General features: G+C 45.7%; 1 protein-coding gene across 2 annotated transcripts in view; it reads right to left on the minus strand.

Annotated features, from left to right (window-relative positions):
- Positions 1-2,321: 2,321 nt before the first annotated feature.
- HSF2BP (heat shock transcription factor 2 binding protein) overlaps positions 2,322-22,377 on the minus strand; it is an 83,242-nt gene continuing 63,186 nt past the window's right edge. For both annotated transcript variants that reach the window (XM_055414837.2, XM_055414827.2), the window contains exon 9: positions 2,322-3,051. In XM_055414837.2, coding sequence (XP_055270812.1) covers positions 2,843-3,051 — 209 coding nt within the window. In that variant the 3' untranslated portion in view covers positions 2,322-2,842. The remainder of the gene's footprint in view (positions 3,052-22,377) is intronic.

The following is a 22,377-nucleotide window of genomic DNA, read 5'->3' on the forward strand; positions in this document are numbered from 1 at the left end:
GAGATGGTTATATAACACCGTGAATATATTTAATACCACTGAATTCTACACTTAGAAATGGGTTAAACGGTAAATTTTATGTTCACCATCTACATTTCTGTGGTGAATTTTACAACAATTCAAAAAAGCTTGAAGGACTACAAATAACAACAAAAACGACAGTAACAGCATGCACTAGCACATTCTCTCCACATCTGGAGACAAATCTGAAAGTGCACACTCTCAGAGCAGAGACAGCTGTGGGCCCTAAGGACAGACCTTTCCTTCCTCACCTAAGTCTGGACTTAAGAAGTATCCAGAGACTTTTCAGTGGGTCATTTGTCGCACCTGCTGAGGCTGCCCTGTCCCCACAGAATGCTGCATCCTATCCCGTGTCATACACTGTACCAGGGTCTAGGTCAGAGACCTTACGTTGGTTAGAGGCCCTTGGGAAGCTGTCTAAGTATCTACTTCTTGGAAGAAGAGCAAAACAGTGCAAACTTCAACTTCAGAACTTCTCAGAAAATCAGTACGCCTACAAAAGTACTGATCAACCTTTCCACTTGTATTAATATCATGGCAGTACAGCTACACTGTAATGGCCACATTTACAACTTTCATTAAAAACCCTCCTTGCTTGTGGTCTGACTACAGGCCTTGGCTGATTTCCTTCAAGCCCCAGACTTGTGATGCTATGCTTAATACTCTAATTAATTTTAAAGGCCTCTGGAATAAGTGAAAGACACGGGGCTGTAAAAGGATCTGGGATGAGACAAACTCCTTACACCATTATGCTCATCCCAATTCATGCCACACACAGACACAATGACCTGCATCCTAACAGGATGGGCTCCTTTCAAACCTCTGAGAACACAGAGTAGACTGGATGGCAAGAGGCCTTCCCTGATCACCGGCTGGGGGGTGGGGGAGAGACTACAGAGGGAGTGAGGTCTGCCTGTGGGCCTGGCAGGTTTCATGCCTTCACAAACAAACTGACAGCACCACGGAGAAGAAGTTCCTTGACGTAATAAATAGAAAAGGAATTATTTAAAGCTTAAATTTAAAAAACAGATACCATTCTACTGCTGTTGTTTCTGATTTTAAAATTCACAAGCGACCTCAGACACTGCCACGTATATACTTCAATGAATACTTTTTTAAATGAGTTTTCTTTACATGCAAAAAAAAATGAAGATTCCATGTTTCCCCCTTGACCTTCATAAGAAAAGTAGAAATATTAGAAAGGCTAGTCACTCCTGAAAATTGGCCTTAAGTACTTTTCCTGTGCTATACATTCAAAATATGTATTTGACATGTTTCCTTCTGAAGGAGTTTTTGTAAGAACCCTTGCTATCTTTAGCACTTTAAAATTAGGAGGGAAAAAAAAAAACGTATCCTTCTTAATCACATTCATCTACTAATTAGCTAAACTACATGACAGTCACGGGCTTGGCTCAGTTCCATTTTTCTCTATATGCCACCGATCCCAGTTTTGGCAGGAAAAAGACCCTGCATTTCTAGAGACAGCACAACTAATTACAACAAGTTTATCTCCCATTACCTTATCAAGCAAATAACCAAAATGAAAATGATACTATGCTAGAAAAAGAACAAAAACACAACGTCCTCAATTTTATTTGCCAGTCATCAGGGCCCACAGCACCACACAGCACAGATGGACCAATGTCTGCCTCCGTGAATTTTAAATTGCCTTTTACAACTTTTCTCTGCTTTTGATGAGCCAGGTTCCACAATATGTCAGCTTGTGAAATTCAAGCAACTGTGTATATATATATAAGCTCCTTCATTCAGACTCAGCCATAAACTGCACAAAGCCTATAAAATCTGCTTAAAAGGAAAATGAAGTTATTCCAAACTGCCACGCACACAGAAACAGCATACACATGTGCTTGGGGATGCCGTGGGAAAGGACGCTAGCCTGTGTTTTTGCAACTGCAGAACTCCCAGAGCGCACGGGCCTGCAGCATCATCCTGATGGACACAGCACATGCTGCCGTGACTCTAAGGAGTGACATAGGGGACTCCGCTCACACATCGCCGCACCCTTGAGAAACAGAGAGCACCTTCCTCTGTTCTTTGCCAGAGGACCAGATGCAGTTGAGAAGGGGACACACCTGTGCACATCATTTAAAGAACTTCAAGCAACTGTGTGAAGGCCTGTTCCATGATAATGTTATATGAAAAACTGGATCCCTGAGTGTATAGCCAAAGGGCCCAGAACAATGCAAGGAGAGTTTTTCTCTAGCCACGTATATGCATTGTAATATGCAACTTCCTAATACCAAGTTTATAATACTTCAGAAAACAACAGTTATAGCACATCAATGACTCTGCTGGCTTTATTTATTCAAAAATAAAAGAGGCAAAAAAATACAGAACTAAAATGTCCAATGTCATCGGAAATAATAGGTTCACCAAAAGGTTGAAAGGTAAACGTGAACTGGGGGGATTAACTGTAATCATTAGAGAGAATGAACTGTTTTTCAAATAATGTATCTCAGGAAAATGCTAACCAATGGGCTGGGTGGTTATTTAACCTCCCGCTTTTAGGGGGAGCCAACAGGTCTCAGAGTCTCCTGGGCAGCAGGAGCTGCTCTGAGAAGGCCCTCTTCTGGCTGCTGCTGACATGGGCCTTTCTGGAAGGAAGCCTTCCTTAGGCTCCCCTTCTGGCAAGGTTAACCAACCACCCACAGGAATTTTTACTTCCAAGAGGAAGTCCTGTAGATACATATCAATTCACACCCATCGCTAGTCATCACATCTACATGTGTAACATGGCACATGGCTGGTGACTTTGGAGGACAAAGTGGGGAACCGGGGAGAAGATGGTACGTGGGCACGCCTACACATCGCACTCCAGAGCACGTAGGTCCTCCAGGAGCTCCTGTGCCACGGTCTGCAGGTGGGGGTTGCGGCTCTTGGCCATAGCCAGGATGCGCTGCAGGGGCAAGGAGCTCCGGAACTCAGAGGCTGACCTGGAGAAGACTTCTGGCTCCAGCACCACAGACTGGACGAGGCGCAGCACATGGAGACACACCTCTGCGTCGGGATCTGGGGAAGAGGCAATGCTCTGGTTAGAACAAAACCTTCCAAGGGGACCCTGGGCAGAAGCCACCCTCGGCCTCCTGGTCTTTTGGAATGATGGACTGGACAGTTTACCCAACGATGAACTGACCCAAAACTGTGTCACTTCTTGACATAAAAGCTGAGCTCACGAAAGGCGCATGAAAACAACATCTTCTATTTAGTAATGTTCCACCTTCAACTATTACTCACAGAGTTTTAAAATGCTGAACTAAAAATATGAGGGCTTTTCATACAGTCTGCTATAATTCTGTCCGGTTACATGAGTGCTTTAAAGGTATTACTTCACTTTCACTCCAAGTTCAGCAAACCCGAGAGACCACATACTGACGAGGCATCTCTCAGGGCACTGAGCTCCACAAAGTCACGGCTGCAACACTCAAGCTGCCTTCTGTTTTCCACGGGAGGCTCTCTGGAGTTATTGAGTCGGCAGTCACGGACCACAGCAGGCACATAGAAGTGGCTGGACCAAAACAAGAGCCCCAAGCAAGCTGTAACCCTGACTACCACGGATCCCCTTCTCCTCACCATGGCTCTCCACTGGGAACGTTAAACATGCTGCGGAGTCATTTCTTCATTAGACTCTGTAATAGGAACCAGACTCAAAATCTGTACCTCTTTCCCAGCACTACACTTTAAAAACCTTTAAGCTGTAAATGGATTGAAGAGAGTAGACTAAACAAGCGCTCAGTGGGTACTGCCATGGTGTGCACACACACACACACACACACGCCCCGAGCCCTTCTGTACTGAACAAAAGCACCGAGACACATGAAGGCTGCTGTGCTGGAGGCAGAAATCCCCCTGGGTCCAGACCGTGAAATCCTCCTGTCTGGGGGGATGGGAAGGAAACTTTCTGGCACAAAAAAAACCAAAGACACAAGCAGAGCGGCTGACACAAGAAGGAGGACAGGATCTCTGTGAAGGTGCCCACTCAGATGGAGGCGCAAGAGAGAGCTCCCCCTACTCACCCCACGACCTGCAGTGGCCCAGCAAGCACCCAGCAGCCACGGAGAACAGCCTACGGCAGGGAGCAAAACCACGGAAGGAGATCCCTCTGAGACACAGACCAAAGGGAAGGCCCTCAGCTGAGGGTGGAGATTGCTCTGGCCACTCAGTCCGCACCATCAGCACAGGAAGGAGATGTTCTGAAAGCAGCAGTGCAGAGGTAACCACAGCAACAAACCCCAAGCCCAGCCTAGACCCCCACACTGCCATCCCAGCAGAATAGGACCTGTAAACACTTTACCTCGTTCTCTCCTGCAGAGGCTGGCATGCAGGCCAAAGTCAGCCCATGTTTCCACACAGGCTGTGAGCTAAGGGTGGCTGTTACCTTTTTAAAGGGTTATTTTAAAAGAAAACAGAAGAATAATACATAACAGAAACCACACGTGATTCTCAAAGTTCAAAATAGTTACCAGCTAGCTCAGGAAAAGCCTGCTGACCTCCACTCTACTGCGCTATACACAAGTCCCACCATTCAATCAGAAATTACCGTGACAAAGCAAGGGGAATAAAACTCCACTGAAGTAATAATCAACAGAACCAGACTCAGAGATAACCTGGATGCAGAAACAATTAGAAAAGGAAATTGAAATAAATATGATCAATAGATGGGAAAACACTGTTTTGGGGTTCTTGCAGTATACTTGCAGCAGTATAATATTATTTAAAGATTTTTAATGTTTAAAGTTAAAATCAACTCTGATTAATTAATACAATTAGTAACAATTCAGTTCAATTTAGTTCAGTCACATGTCTGACTTTTTGGAACACCATGGACTGCAGGCTTCCCTGTCCATCACCAACTCCTGGAGCTTGTTCAAACTCATGTCCATTGAGTTGGAGATGCCATCCAACCATCTCATCCTCTCTCCTCCCCTTTTCCTCCTGCCCTGTCTTTCCCTTCCCAGCATCAGGGTCTTTTCCAATGAGTCAGTTCTTCTCCTCAGGTGGCCAAAGTACTGGAGCTTCAGCTTGAACATCAATCCTTCCAATAAATATTCAAGACTGATCTCCTTTAGGATTGACTGGTTTGATCTCCTTGCAGTCCAAGGGACTCTCAAGAGTCTTCTCTAACACCATAGTTCAAAAGCATCAATTCTTTGGCGTTCAGCCTTCTTTATGTTTCAACTCTCAAATCCATACATGACTACTGGAAAAACCATAGCTTTGACTACATGGACCTTTGTCAGCAAAGTAATGTCTCTGCTTTTTAATATGCTGTCTAGGTTGGTCATAGCTTTTCTTCCAAGGAGCAAGCATCTTTTAATTTCATGGCTGCAGTCACCATCTGCAGTGATTTTGGAGGCCAAGAAAAGAAAGTCTGTCACTGTTTCCATTGTTTCCCCATCTATTTGCCATGAAGTGATGGGACCAGATGCCATGATCTTCATTTTCTGAATGTTGAGTTTTAAGCCAGCTTTTTCACTCTCCTCTTTCACTTCCATCAAGAGGATCTTTAGTTCCTCTTTGCTTTCTGCCATAAGGGTGGTGTCATCTGCATATCTGAGGTTATTGATATTTCTCCCAGCAATCTTGATTCCACCTTGTGCTTCATCGAGCCTGGCATTTCGCATGACATAATCTCAATTAAAGATTGTATTATAAACCCTAGGGCAAATACTAAAAAAAAAACCCAAAACTTTAAAATGTAAATGATAAGCGAACAGTACAGATAGAATAGTAAATACTCAATCGAACCGCAGACAAAAAAGAGGGAAAAGAAACAATTAGAAGTATTTCTGTATTTCTATATAAGTTAGCTGAAAACTGTATAAACACATCGATTAAAAGATAGAGAATACACAGGATGAATTAGGAGATTGGGATTGACGTATTTTGTTGTTCAATCACTCAATCATGTCTGACTCTGTATAAAATAGATAACTAATGAGAATCTATGGCACAGGGAACTCTACTCAGTGCTCTGTGGTGACCTAAATGGAAAGGAAATCTAAAAAAGTGGACATATGCAGATGAATAAATGATTTACTATGCTGCACAGCAGAAACTAAACAACATTGTAAAGCAACTATACTCCAATAAAAAATTTTTAAAAGATATAGAATGCACAAAACATCAAGACTCAATTATACAATGTCTATCAAGACATCTAAAATAAAGACACAAGTTAAAAATGAAAGAATATAAAAAAACATGCCATGTAAACACTAATTAAAAGAAGTCTGCAAAACCTGTATTATTATCAGACAATGCAGACTTCAGAACAAAAAATTTTACCATGTGTTTAGGAGGGTCATTGTATAATTATAAAGAGGTGAGTGGATCAAAAAGACACAGCAGACTTAATTAGGTATGTACCTAACAACAGAGTTTCAAGAAAAACAAAGCAAAATACGATAGATGCTGTTGCTGTTATTCAGTTGTGAAGTTGTGTCTGACTCTTTACCACCACATGAACCATTGCACGCCAGGCCTCTCTGTCCTTTACCATCTCCCTGAGTTTGCTCAAACTCATGTCCATTGAGTCAGTGATGCCATCCAACCATCTCATCCTCTGACGTTCCCTTCTCCTCCTGCCCTCAAGTCTTTCCCAGCATCAGGATCTTTCCTAGTAAGTCAGCTCTTCACATCAGGTGGCCAAAGTATTGGAGCTTCAGCATCAGTCCTTCCAATGGATATTCAGGATTGATTTCCTTTTGGATTGACTGGTTTGATCTCCTTGCAGTCCAAGGGACTCTCAAGAGTCTTCTCCAGCACCACAGTTTGAAAGCATCAATTCTTTGGTGCTCAGCCTTCTCTATGGTCCAACTCTCATATCCATACATGACCACCGGAACAACTATAGCTTTGACTATATGGACCTTTGCTGGCCAAGTGATATCTCTGCTTTTGAATACACTGTCTAGGTTTGTCATAGCTTTTCTTCCAAGCAGCAAGCACCTTTTAATGTCATGGCTGCAATCACCATTGGCAGGGATTTTGGAGCCCAAGAAAATAAAGTCTCTCAGTGTTTCCATTGTTTCCCCATCTATTTGCCATGAAGTGATGGGATGGGATGCCGTGATCTTTGCTTTCTGAATGCTGAGTTTTAAGCCAGTTTTTTTCACTCTCTTTCACCTTCACCAAGAGGCTCTTTAGTTCCTCTTTCCTTTCTGCCATTAAAGTGGCATATTAGATATGACAGATAACTAATTATAAATTAATTCACAATTAGAGTTGGAAACTTTAATACTTTTATTTCCATTACTAATTTTAAAAAAGGAAGAAAGAAAATCACTGAAGATACAGAATCCCTGAACAACAGTGTCAACCAATTTGACCAAATACACGTTCAAAAGAATTCAAAGTACGTTCTGTGATCACAAAGAATTAAGTAAGAAATACAGAAATACACAACAAATAACAGAAAATATGAAAAAATCTCCAAATATTATTCAGAATTTTTTCTAAATAATCTGGGGATCAAGAAATCATAAGGAAAACTAGGAATTACTGTGATTGAAATGAAAATAAAACATTATCATAATTTGTAGACAGAGTAAAATCACTGCTTATCAGGGGAAATTATAGCACTGAATGCTTGTGTTGGACAAGAACAAAGGTCTCAAATTAATTTCCTTACTTTTCACCTTAAAAAAAAAAGGGACTTCCCTGGTGGTCCAGTGGTTAAGAATCTGCCTGCCAGTGCAGGGAACACAGACAGGTTCAGTCCCTGCTCTGGGAAGAATCCATATGCCACGGGGCAACTAAACCTGTGCATTGCAACTACTGAGCCCACAGGCTGCCAACTAACAAAGCCCAAGCTCCAGAGCCTGTGCTCCCCAACAGGAGACGCCACCACAGTGAAGCCCATGAACCGCAAGAAAGAGCAGCCCCTGCTCACTGCAACTAGAGAAAGCCCAAGCGCACCAACAAAGACCCAGTGCAGCCAAAATAAATAAATTTTTAAATAGAAAAGTAAAAAATCAAACCAAAACCAAGCCAAGGGAAAGTAAAAACGAAGGGCAGAAATCAAGACAAATGAGGACAAACAAAAAAAAACTAGGGGAAAAAAAAATTAACCTTAAAGCTGACCCTGCTAAAAAGAAATCTACAAAACTGAAAAAATTCTAGCCAGGTCAAACAAGGAAAGGAGGGGAGAAGAAAAGACAGACACAGATTACAAGTGCTGGGAATGAGAGAGACTTCACTATGGAACCTACAGATACTAAAGAAATAATAAGGGAATACGGGCTTCCCTGGTGGCTCAGACAGTAAAGAATCTGCCCGCAATGCAGGAGACCCAGGTTCAACCCCTGGGTTCAGAAGATTCCCCTGGAGAAAAGAATGGCTATCCTCTCCAGTATTCCTGCTTGGAGAATTCCATGAAAGGAGCCTGTGGGCTACAGTCATGGGGTCGCAGAGTCAGACACAACCGAAGTGACTTAGCAGCAGCAGCAACAAAAGGTCTGACCACAGAATCCTGTTAAATCACAAGAATAATAAAAATACGACTTGATTTTAATCGCTCTCCATGACACTCTAATCTACTGAATGAAACAAAACCAACAGAAGGAAACCGGTGCCTCCATCAATGTGGTTGCACACAGCAGGAGAGGGCAGGGGTCAGCAGCTGTCAGAGAGAACTGCCAGCTCTCCCTCCAGGACAGGCCTGGCCACACGGCCAGCCCAGGGCATGTCCAGAGCACTGCAGAGCAGGAGGAGCCATTCTGCCAAGCTCCAAAGCTCTCACACCAGAACCTGCTCTCCACTGAGCGGTCACCTGTGAGGGCCACAGCACCAGCCAGACACGCCACCACTGTTCAGAAGTGTCCAGAACGCCTCCTGCAGCTGCCTTCAGAGCCAGTCTGGGAGCCATTCCCAAACACCGGGGTCACTGCCTGAGACACATCAGGATCCTAACACCTGGCATGTACTGAGTTGGGCTGCTGACCACCTAGCCGCAGGCTCCCTCCAAGCCCCTCAACCAGGCCCTCTCCCTCGCGGCCAGCGGGTTCTCCTGCTGCTGCTCAGCCTGCTCACGGGAGCTGGAGGACACCGTGCTCTCCGGGTTCTCCTCCCCTTTGTCCTGCCTCCTCATAGTCCCCCTCTCTCCTTGCTTCCTCCCCCTTTTCCTCCTGCACTGACAATGCTGCTGCGGCCCAGGCCCAGCCTCAGACCCTCTCACTCCCTGGATGATGTTCACTGCTGCAGCCGCACAGGCGTCCTCCACCATGACAGCTCACAGGGTGGCCTCCAGCCCCAGCCTCTGCATGACTCAGCTCACAAATCCAACTATGCCCTTCACATCTCCCTATGAACATGAAACAGGCCTCCCGAATTTAACACGAGAAGAATTACTGTTTCTTCCAAGTTCCCCCAACAGCACCACCAGGGACAAGTTTGTTGTTCGGTCACTCAGTCGTGTCTGACTCTCTGGGACCCCATGGACTGTTGTGTCCGACTCTTTGCGACCCCATGGACTGTCACTCACCAGGCTCCTCTGTCCATGGGATTTCCCAGGCAGGAATACTGGAATGGGTTGCCATTTCCTTCTCCAGGGAATCTGCCGGAACCAGGGATCAAACCTATATCTCCTGCATTGCAGGTGGATTCTTTACCACTGAGCCACCAGGGAAGTCTAGGGACCAACTACTCAGCCCCAAACCTAAGCATCAACCTGGCTTTCCCTCCCTCATATTCCCTTCCCTTCAAAATGGATCTTGAATCCAGTCATGTCAATCACTGTCACCATGCCTGCTGTCCCCAGACTACAACAACCTTCTCACCCACACCCCGCATCTGCCCCCTGTTCCCCTCGCAGCAACCAGATAGAGCCTGGAGATGCCCTTCAGCCCAGGGCCACCCCTGCTCTGACTTCACAGGCCACTCCAGCCCAACGGGTTCCCTGACCTCCTCTCCTGACACTCCCCCACACTTCTCTACCACACTGGCTGCTTCACCCCCACGTTCTCACAGCCCATGGCCACTGCACAGCCTTCCCGCACCACCCCTCATCACAGAGCTCTGATGGCTTTTCCTCCGCCTCACTCAGGTCTCCACTGCCCACAAAGCAGTCCCATTTGGCCCCCTCTCACTACCCTGTCTTTACTGTACTAGAAGATTTCCACCAATCGGCTGGTCATCAGGCCTCCCGAACTGAACGCAAGCTCCATGAGGGAAGAGCTTGGCCTGGTCACTTCTGAACCTCCAGTTCCCAGGGCAGGATTGGCGCTCAGGGACACCTGTAGGACAGGTGCTGCTCGAGCGCTCCCGGCTGTAGAGCACCTGCCCATGGTGCCCGCCACCCTGGGGGCAGAGGAAGTCCCTCCCAACTCAGCAGTGAAGTCTGCAGAGGAGATGCCAAGTGCAGCAGTGTACTTTGTGGGAGACAAAAGAAATACAGCATCTAGTCTCTACTCTCTTACCTAGGGATTTTTTTTCAGTAAAGTAGTTGCAGGCCATTAACAAGTAACAGATGAGAAAGTACAAATACAAGTCTGTTGGTAATATTTGCCACGATACTCTGAGGAAGGAATGATCAGTCTTGGGGGTGGGACATCTGAAAAGGTTCCAGATGCTTTCGAGTTGGATTTTGAAGATCTGGGAACATAAAGCATCTAATCATTTATCCTGTTACTCATTTTTTCTTTCCAAAATCCAAAAAGATGTTATAATGTCAACCTTTACCAATTACAGGATGTGAGAATCTTGGCTCCTTCCATCAGCTCATCTGTACCTGGATTGCCCTCCAGCACAGACTCCGCACTGCCCTCTTTCCAAATCACTTCTTAACTTTCTCCATATTCTTAACACAATACTTCAGACAACAGATCACACACAGAGGAAAGTGGGAAAAGGTCACCTGGCCCAGCCAGGAACCTGCTCCTTTTCTAAAACACACTTGCACAGCAGATGGGTCAGCTCTGACACACACGCAGAGTGCCTGACTCACACCCAAATTAGTCCCACTTCAACACACGTCAAAACACATAAAAATAAGCAGATGTCAGTAACCATAACAGAAGTACTGCCGGAAAACACAGAATTCTCAGAATGGTGTATCATCTCTTAAATGGAGCTAACGCACAATTTTCACATCTCAAATTAAATGTAGGTTTACACGATAACAACAGCACGGCCCAGGAGAGAACGCACAGGCTCAGGCGGGGAGTGTGGAGCCAGAGGGATATGACCAACACACAGGGTACCTTCCTAACTGCCCGGCCTTGGCCAGGAAGGACTTCTCACTCACTATGAGTCTCGGTCCCAGGACACACGCCCATCTCAGAGGGTTTGAGAGGCATGTGAGATAACACATATAATAAGCCCATGCTGGGTGGAGCGGGAGCCCCATAAACGTGGCTGCTAGACTCTGACTGGCTGCTGTGCTGCCTCCAGCTGTGACGATTATCACACAACTATGGCCTGTCAGAATTCAGGCATCTTACCTAAAAGAGCTTCCAAGGGTTACCTTTCCGGTTATTTTTCTGGGAATTTTAGCTTATGGATAGTCCATCTGAAGCAAGAGGGTTTGTGCCAGCAGCGGTTTCTGTTTCCAGAGATGGTGCAGCGTGGGGGGAAGCAGGGACAGGGATGAGAAGAGGATACTGGGGGCTGGACGCACAAACGGCCTGCTCCCAAGTGCTTCCTAAGGAGGAGTGCAGCCACAACACACACCCAAGGGAAGTAGAAAGCTACCAAATTCACCCCTGCTGTCATTTTCTTTGTTGAGATTTTGCCCTCACACAAAGAAGAAAAAATACTGAAAGAGAAAAAAAAGCAAAAGGCAGCAGTGACCCGTAGGATAACACCAAACTTGTTGTTAGAGTCCTAGAAGGAGAGGGGCTGGAAGACATACATGCACTGTGAAGACACAGCGGCCCCACACACCCAAATGTGAGGCAAACCACAATCTAGAGAGCTGCAGCAAGGCGCATCTTGTCTGATGCACCAAGATGCCTGAGCACCAGTGACAAAGAGAGACTCACAGGAGGGAGAAGAGGAAAAACCACGTGAGGCGGAGGAAAGGTAAGAAGGGCAGCAGACTCCTGGTGAGAACACATGAGGGCCAGAGGGCAGGGGCAATGTCTTTAAAGGAATGAAACTTGGAAGCCCACACCCACAAAGTATCCTCTGAAAATCATGGCAAATAAACACTTTGTAAGACAAACAGAAATGGAGAGAATTCTACCCCAGGCAAGCCTGCGCCCCAAGAAATGGTAGAAGTCCTCTAGGCAGGAGAATGCTACAGGTGGAAACTGAGATCCACACAAAGGAAAGGGAGCACCAGGAGTGGGAAATCACGCACGCTTTTCTTCCTATCTTTTCAATCTCTTTAAAAGGGAGCTGATTAAATCAAAATAACAAAAATGTATTTCTAGGTTTTCAACAAACATATGACAATTTTAAGAGAATGGAAGGGGGAAAAGAAGTATACTGTTGACACTACACATGAGCAGTTGGAACGTGGACTATGGTAAGTATGTATATCTTATGCACCAGAGTAACCACTTCACTTTCACACATTGGAGAAGGAAATGGCAACCCACTCCGGTGTTCTTGCCTGGAGAATCCCAGGGATGGGGGAGCCTGGTGGGCTTTCGTCTATGGGGTCACACAGAGTCGGACACGACTGAAGTGACTTAGCAGCAGCAACCACTATAAGAAATACTTTTTTTTTTTTAAAGTAGCTAATAAACCAGTAATGGAGAAAAAATGGAATCAAACAAAACTACTAAATTCATCCAAAAAAAAAAAGAAGGGTGAAAAAGAACAAAGAACAGATATGACAAGAAGAAAACAAATAGCAAAATGACACTTAGACCCAAAGAAATTAATAATCAAATCAAACATAAATTACCTAAACATTACAATTAAAAAGCAGAGATTTTTCTAATTAATTTTAAAAATTCAAGGCCCAACTATATGCTGTTTACAAGAAATCTACATTAAATATAAAGCAACAGGTAGGTAAAGAATGGAAACGTATTTTTTTTTAACATTTTATATACATACAAGTATATTTTATACATGTATGTTCTGCATATGTATTCAGTTCAGTTCAGTTGCTCAGTCGTATCTGACTCTTCACGACCCCATGAATCACAGCACGCCAGCTGATGGCTCAGACAGTAAAGAACCCACCTGCAATGCAGGAGACCCAGGTCTGATCCCTGAGTCAGGAAGAGCCCCTGGAGAAGGGCATGGCAACCCACTCCACTATTCTTGCTTGGAGAATTCCATGGACAGACCATGGGGTCGCAAAGAGTCGGATATGACTGAATGACTCTCAGTCAGTCAATACTAATCAAAAGAAAGATGCAGGAGCTATACTAACCTCAAGTAAAGTGGCATTCAGAGGAAGGACTATTACCAGGGATAAGGAAGGACATTTTTAAATGATTAAAAGAAAACTCAATCTATTAACAGGACATAACCATCATAAATGTTTACATACTGAATAAGAAAGCTTCAAAACACGTGAAGTGAAAACAGACAGAACTGAAAGGAAAAATAAATCCACAGTGATGGTCAAAGATTTCAACATTCTTCTCGTGATAACTGATAGAAAAATTAAAAATCAGTAAGGATACGGAAGACTAAACAACGTATCAACCAACCTGAAAGTTGCTGCTGTTGTTACTAACATTTATAGAACACACCACCCAAAAACAATAATATACGCCATCTTTTTCAAGTGTGGTAGAACCTTCACAAGATAGACCACATCTGGCACTAAAAGACAAGTATCAATAAATAAAAAAGGACTGGAATCAGACATGTATTTTCTCTTACCACAGCAGAATTAAATTGCAAATCTATACCAGAAACACCTCTAAAAATCTCCAAATATTTGGAAATGTCAACTTAGCTTAGAACGCGCACCATACAGCAAACATACTGAAGAGTCAGTCGTGTGGCATCACAACCCCCAGAGTCAGACACACCTGACCTGCTATACCTCATCCTGCGCTCTATCAGTCAGGCCTAACAGACTTCTGTGTACATTCAAAACTACAGGTGCCTTAGCATTCTCTTCACTGCAGACTACCCAGGGGTCCTCAAGACGTCTCCGGACACCACTGCAGACTCCAGAAGGCCCACGAGGTCCCGCAGGCCACACCCCTTCCCTTCACTGCCTCTCCCTCCCATGGGCTCAGCCCCTCCCACCCCACCCCACAGCTCCCGGGGTACACCTTCCACCCCAATCCTCCACACAGTTTCGTCCCACAGCTCTCCAAGTCTGCCTTCCCGAGGAGTCCAGGACATCTGGACGCTGGTCGAATGGCCCTACTCAGAGTCTGGAGAGACCCCTGGCACAGCTCTCCTCCCCACTAGGGCAATTCCTCTAGCTACTGCCCAACAGGGAAAGCCCAGGTCAGGGCTCAGCCCTCCCCACCTCTCCTCCCAGGCCAGCAGCCCACCTGGTAATCAGCAGGCACTCAACAGCATCTAGAGAATGGATGAGTGACTCTGCCAGTGAGAGATTATGGGGTGAATGTGCTCTCCGAGCAGGCACCTGCCACACGCCACATGGGGAAACAAAGCAGGTTCTGACCGGGGTTCCCCCACCGGCGAGCAGTGACTCCAGAAAAAAACACTTTCTGGTGACACATTTGTGCCCAAGGTGACAGATGGGGCAAACACAACCTGCTCTACACATGGCTGTGAGAGTCAGTCCCATGTGCGGTGGGCTCGTGGCTCTGTAAACTGGCTATGTGGTGCACAGCCCAGAGGACACAGGCTCCCCAAGGACTGGTCTATAACGCCCCCCTCTCAAGTGAGGAAAATGAGGGGAACCCACACACTGAGAACAAACAGACTAGGAACCTCAGTGAAAACATGAACAGAGAGCCAGGGATAAGGAAGGACATTTTGAAATGATTAAAAGAAAACTCAATCTATTAACAGGACATAGCCATCATAAACGTTTATGTACTGAATAAGTACGTAACCTCCAGAGTAACCAGCAACCTTGCAGTAACCTCCAGAGACCAGACCCAAGTCCCCTCCTGCACCTGACAAGAGCTGACGGAGCGCTGGTCAGACTGCAGGTGACGGCTGAGCACCATGGGGGGCACAGACCGTGTGGCTGTAATGGCAGGCACCCTAGCAGACTAACAGGGGAAAGAGGGGCTGGCCAGGTTCCAGCACAGAGGCAGGGTAAGGAGGGTCCTCACACCGGACGCGGGACCCACATGGGAGCCGAGCACCACTGAGGGACGGGTGACCCCAGGCTTCCTGGCTTGTCTGCCTCTACGCTCCACACACCCTTCCCCTGCTCACACGCCCACGCTTTCAGGGCAACTCTGAGGTGGGCAGCTGGGCTTGCGAGGGACTCAGCAATTAGGAAGAAGTGCTCTGGACACGGACAAAGGCATTCCACAATGACTGCCCTGAGGTCAAGTACTCCCCGAGCCCCTGTTCTGTAAGCCCCTTGGGTCCAGCTGGTCTCTTGAGCAGACTGCCTCTAGCCAGCCTGCCCTGGGAAACATCACAGTCACCTCACTGTGCCCCTTTAGCCGACGAATCTATGTAGCACTTTAATTCGATAAAAACCAGTCCACCATCCTCTTATCTGGAGAAGGAAATGGCAACCCACTCCGGTGTTCTTGCCTGGAGAATTCCATGGACAGAAGAGCTTAGTGGGCTACAGTCCCTGGGGTCACAAAGAGTCGGATACGACTGAGCGACTAACATATCCTCTTATCAGTCAGTCGGCTGCCCCATACCTCCTGACTCTTCTCAAGACACCAGCAAGCAACAGTTCTTATCATCTTTTTTAAAATTAAAATAAACCTTCTTCAAATTCTGATAGAAACTGTGAATTAATGCTCCCCAACACCCCCACACACACAACTCCCCCACACACACACCCCACACCCTCACACCCCCGACACACACACCCCACCATACAGACACACACACACACCCTTGAAGACCCCAGAGTGCGAGACTCTCCTCTGCCTCCAGGAGGAAGCTGGCAATCTGCTGGACGGATCCCGGTTTCCCTCCTAGCAGACAGAGGCCCCCTTGGGAAGGCCAGGAACAGGCCATGCCAGAGCTGCCCAGACTCCCTCCTCTCAGGCAGCGACTAAGGGGCTAGCCTCTTCCACAAGCCTCTTATCCTCATCCATCAGAAGGCAAACAGAATGAAAACCACAATCACAGAAAACTAACTAAACTGATCATTTGTTCCATAGCCTTGTCTATCTCAATGAAACTATGAGCCATGCTGTGCAGGGCCACTCAAGACAGACAAGTCGTGGTGGAAAGTTCTGAAAAATGTGGTCCACTAGAAGGGAATGGCAAACCACTTCAGCATTCTTGCCTTCAGAACTCCATGAACAGGATGAAAAGGCAAAAAGATATGACACTGAAAGATGAACTCCCCAGGCTGGTAGGTGCCCAATATACTACTGGAGAAGAGTGGACAAATAACTCCAGAAAAAATAAAGTAGCTGAGCCAAAGCAGAAACAACACCCAGCTGGGGATGTGTCTGGGGGTAAAAGTAAAGTCCAATGCTGTAAAGAACAATATTGCATAGGAACCTGGAATGTTAGGTCCATGAATCAAGGTAAATCAGACATGGTCAAGCAAGAGATGGCAAGAGTGAACATCAACATTTTAGCGATCAGTGAGCTAAAATGAATGAAATTTTAGTTCACTAAAATGAATGGAATTTTAGTTCACTAAAATGAATGGGAGACTTTAATTCAGATGACCATTATATCTACTACTGTGGGCAAGAATCCCTTAGAAGAAATGAAGCAGCTCTCACAGTCAACCAAAGAGTCCAAAATGCAGTACTTGGGTACAATCTAAAAAATGACAGAATGATCTCTGTTCATTTCCAAGGCAAATCATTCAATATCACAGTAATCCAAATCTATGCCCCAACCACTAATGCTGAAGAAGCTGAAGTTGAGTGCTTCTATGAAGACCTACAAGACCTTCTAGAACTAACACCCCAAAAAGATGTCCTTTTCATTACAGGAGACTGGAATGCAAAGTAGGAAGTCATGAGATACCTGAAATAACAAGCAAGTTTGGCCTTGGAGTACAAAATGAAGCAGGGCAAAGGCAAACTGGGTTTTGCCAAGAGAACACACACTGGTCATAGCAAACAACCTCTTCCAACAACACAAGAGATGACTCTACACATGGACATCATCAGACAGTCAATACCAAAATCAGACTGATTATATTCTTGGCAGCCAAAGATGGAAACGCTCTATACAGTCAGCAAAAACAAGACTGGAAGCTGACTATGGCTCAGATCATGAACTCCTTATTGCAAAATTCAGACTTAAATTGAAGAAAGTATGGAAAACCACTAGGCCATTCAGGTGTGTGTATGTGTGTGTGCATTTGTGTGTTAGTTGCTCAGTTGTGTCCAACTCTTTGTGACTCCAGGGACTGTAACCTGCCAGGCTCCTCTGTCCATGAAATTCTCCAGACAAGAATACCAGAGTGGGTTGCCATGTTCTTTTCCAGGGGATCTTCCCAACTCAGGGATCGAACCTGGGCTTCCTGCATTGCAGACAAACTCTTTACAGTCTGAGCCACCAAGGGAAGCCCATTCAGGTACGACCTAAATCAAATACCTTATTATTATACAGTGGAAGTGACAAATAGAGTCAAGAGATTAGATCTGATTGACAGAGTGCCTAAAGAACTATGGATGGAAATTCATAACATTATACAGGATGCAGTGATCAAAACCATCCCCAAGTAAAAGAAATGCAAAGAGGCAAAATGGTTGTCTGAGGAGGCCTTACAAATAGCTGAGAAAAGAAGAGAGGCTAAAGGCAAAGGAGATAAGGAAAGATATACCCATCTGAATCCAGAGTTCCACAGAATAGCAAGGAGAGACAGGAAAGCCTTCCTAAGTGAATAATGTAAAGAACCAGAGGAAAACAATAGAATGGGAAAGACTAGAGATCTCTTCAAGAAAATTAGAGACACCAAGGGAACATTTCATGCAGAGATGGGCATGATAAAGGACAGAAGCAATATGGACCTAACAGAAGCAGAAGATATTAAGAAGAGGTGGCAAGAATACACAAAACTACACAAAAAGATCTTCATGACCCTGATTGGTCACCTATAGCCAGACATTCTGGAATGTGAAGTCAAGTGGGCCTTAGGAAGCATCACTATAAACAAAACTAGTGGAGGTGATGGAATTCCAGAGGAGCTATTTCAAATCTTAAAAGATGATGCCATTAAAGTGATGCACTCCATATACAAGAAAATTTGGAAAACTCAGCAGTGGCCACAGGACTGGAAAAGGTCAGTTTTTATTCCAGTCCCAAAGAAGGGCAATGCCAAAGAATGCTCAAACTACTGCACAGTTGCACTCATTTCACATGCTAGCAAGGTAATGCTCAAAATCCTTCAGGTTAGGCTTCAGCAGTACACGAACCAAGAACTTCCAGATGTACAAGTTGGATTTAGAAAAGGCAGAGGAACCAGAGATCAAATTGCCAACATCTTTTGGATCATAGAAAACGCAAGAGAATCTCAGAAAAACATCTACTTCTGCTTCATTGACTACACTGGAGCCTCTGACTGTATGAATCACAACAAACTGGAATATTCTTCAAGAGATGGGAATACCAGACCACCTTACATGCCTCCTGAGAAATCGGTATGCAGATCAAGAAGCAACAGTTATAACTGGACATGGAACAACAGACTGGTTCCAAACTGGCAAAGGACTATGTCAAGGCTATATATTGTCACCCTGCTTATTTAATATGCAGAGTACATCATGTGAAATGCCGGGATGGATGAAACACAAGCTGGAATCAAGACTGCCGGGAGAAATATCAATAACCTCAGATATGCAGATGATGCCACCCTTATGGCAGAAAGCGAAGAGGAACTAAAGAGTCTCTTGATGAAGGTGAAAGAGGAGAGTGAAAAAGGTGGCTTAAAACTCAACATTCAAAAAACTAAGATTATGTATGGCATCTAGTCCCATCACTTCATGGCAAATAGATGGGGAAAAGATGAAAACAGTGTCAGATTTCATTTTCTTGGGCTCCAAAATCACTGCAGATGGTGACTGCAGCCATGAAATTAAAAGACGCTTGCTCCTTGTAAGAATAGCTATGACAAACCTAGACAGCATATTAAAAAGCAGAGACATTACTTTGACGGCAAAGGCCCTTATAGTCAAAGCTATAGTTTTCCCAGCAGTCATGTATGCATGTGAGAGTTGGACCATAAGGAAGGCTGAATGCCGAAGAATTGATGCTTTTGAACTGTGGTGTTAGAGAAGACTCCTGAGAGCCTCTTGGACTACAAGGAGATCAAACCAATCAATCCCAAAGGAAATCAACCCTGAATATTCATTGGAAAGACTAATACTGAAGCTGAAGCGCCAATACTTTGGCCACCTGATGAGGAGAGCTGACTCATTGGAAAAGACCCTGATTCTGGGAAGGACTGAGGGCAGGAGGAGAAGGAGACGACAGAGGATGAGATGGTTGGATGGCATCACTGACTCAATGAACATGATTTCAGCAAACTCCAAGAGATGGTAAAGGATGAAGGACAGGGAAGTCTGGTGTGCTGCAGTCCATGGGGTCACAAAGAGTAGGATATGACTGAGCAACTGAAGAATAGAATAAGGGTCTGGCAGGACCAGCCAGAGACATACAGGATCTGGGTGTCTCTCTCCGCCGCTCTTCCAGGAGTGAGGAGCCCTGTGTACCAGGTGGTCCAAGCGCAGGAGCCACAAGAGGGCTTCCCGCCTGTTATTTTCTTTCTGACTTAAGAGTCAGACTCAAAATGTCTGGACCTCTGGGGCTTAGCAGTTTTCAAATGCTCCAGTGTTTATATCACAGTCCTAGTTGTAGGCGGTCAGAGGTCAGAGCATATGAAAACACAATGCTTTCTCAAACCCATGAGGCCCTCATCATTCAGGGCTGTGGAACTCTCCCTGTGCACTGAGAATCAGAGCAGCTTCTTTCAGAGTCTGCATTTCCATAGAGAAGCTGTGACCTGCTGCGAGAATGCCATCTTTCACCTGAGCTCTCAGACCAGCTTCAGGAGTCAAGAAAATGTTGATCTCTCCAGTCATGAGATGGGAGGAACAGAAATTCAGCTGCTATGAGACTACGTGTAGAACTGACCACCTACTGCAGGTCTGACTCTTTCCGGAAGGGATCATGATAAAAATAACTCACATCTGACGAGCAATTCACCACATACAAAGTGTCTTGACACACGTTACTGCCTTTTTTACTTTACGGAAAATCTCCTTAGGCCAAAAGGAAACCAACACTCTGCTGTTAAGCAACCTGCTGACTCAGAGGTAAAGAATCCGCCTCGCAGGAGACACAGGAGATTCGGGTTCCATCCCTGGATCGGGAAGATCCCCTGGAGGAGGAAATGGCATCCCGCTCCAGTATTCTTGCCTGGAGAATCTCAGGGACAGAGGACTCTAGTGGGCTACAGTCCACGGGGTCACAAAGAGTTGGACATGACTGAGTGAGCACACGCACACAAGCACGCACACACAACCTGCTGAAGAGGGAAGGGGTGCTTCTTCCCCAGCTCAGAGGAAGAGTAGGCTGTGAGGATCCCACTGCAGAGGAAGAAAACTCCTCAAGGAGCTTCCTCCTCCTGGAGGGAGAAGAGTGGTCGAGATGAGGGCCATCTGAAGACAGGGGCCAATCCCAGTGAAAGTGAGAGGGTGTTCAAATCCTAACTCAAAAGCCCCCTCCAGAGTCCCACATGAAATCGTTTGAGGAGACCAACCTCAGAAAGAGCCCCTGCCCCCTGGGCCCAGAGCTCAGCAGCGTAAATTTCTAAGTGGAGAAGCAGGGAAGCATTTCTACACCTCTGTGACAGTCCCCAGCACTAAACACGCATGGAGTCAATTCTGCAAAAACACCACAGCCCTAGCTGTGCAGCCTCAGAGCAACCCAGGCTGCCGCAAGCCTCAGCACCTGTGTGTATAAAATGTCCCTCTGTGAAGAATACACACAGCACAGTCAGCACAGGCTTCAGTCCAGGGGCTGTCACGTAGTGAGTGTGCGAGAACGAGCTGTACTCACGTGTGCTCTCCACTCTGTTCACCATGGAAGCACCATGAGTGTGGGCTCCCAGACTAAAAATAAGCCAGTCGCATATATTCGACAAAACAGTCCACAGAAGACAACCCTCCACGACCACGTCTCACAGATGGAAACCCTGCGCTGGCGACGTGAACCTTTAAAGAATGAAATCATCAAAGTCTGTCTTCCTGAGAGTTAAGCACTCTGCAAGGCCTTGAAAATTAAACGTGTAAGTTACTTCTTTGGCCGAGGTTTTAAATCATGTGAAATAAAACACAGCTAACTCCATGAAACACACACACAACTTTCCTTGAACACTATTTGAAGCCAAAATAATGCTTTTAACAATCCTGATGACATGTTCAGTTCCCAGTTTTCACTTATTTTTGATAAGAACAGCTACCATTATTAAATGAGTTTGAGCAGGCTCCGGGAGTTGGTGATGGACAGGGAAGCCTGGCGTACTGTAGTCCATGAGGTCGCAAAGAGAACTGAACTGACTGACCATTATGAAAAGTGTGTTCAGCAGAACCATATGAAATTGCTATTTTTATACGTCCTAAACGGACAGATTTTAGCAATGCTACGTGACCCAGTCCACCCCCAGGCCCAGGCACCGTGTTGGGCACCCAGTGTCCATGGACAGACTAACTGAAGTCTTGTAGTCACTCCGAAGCAGGTGTCAGTGTCACCATTTTACAGACCAAGAGTGGACACAGAGGCTGGTCAACAAACTCACTCGGGGTCAACAGCTAACAAGTAGGATTTGCACCCCTAATCTACGACCTGCACTTTTCCACCATACACAGGGGGCTCCGTTAAATCTTCACATTTTATAAAGAAAAGAAAAGCAGGCACGTTGATGCTGGCGGGACACACTTTCAAGCCAGTGCAGATGTCACCTCCCACTATCACACCTTCTTTATATGCCTTCATTCTGCACATCCAGAAACTTGGAACTGATTTAGGAAATGTTACTGTACTCACTACAGAAACAGTGAGTCAGAACACTTCAGCTAAAAATACAATACTACTACTCAAACTGGCTTAAGCAACTAATCACACTTATGACATCTTATCAAGTCCAGAATAGAGCTGGATTCACTGGCTCAGATACACTGTCAAAGACCTCAGTCCGCTCTTCCCCCGACCCTGCCCTCTACTGCCTCACTGTAAGGCAAATGCACTAGCTCATGCTTCAAGGCTCCATGCTTCCTTGCTCACATCCAACAAGGGGAAAGCCTCTCCAGCCTCCATGGGTCTAGCCCGGCC

The sequence above is a fragment of the Moschus berezovskii genome, chromosome 1 (assembly GCF_049115385.1).
Source record: "Moschus berezovskii isolate FMDL1 chromosome 1, NW_MosBer_1.0, whole genome shotgun sequence".
Lineage (NCBI taxonomy): Eukaryota > Metazoa > Chordata > Mammalia > Artiodactyla > Moschidae > Moschus > Moschus berezovskii.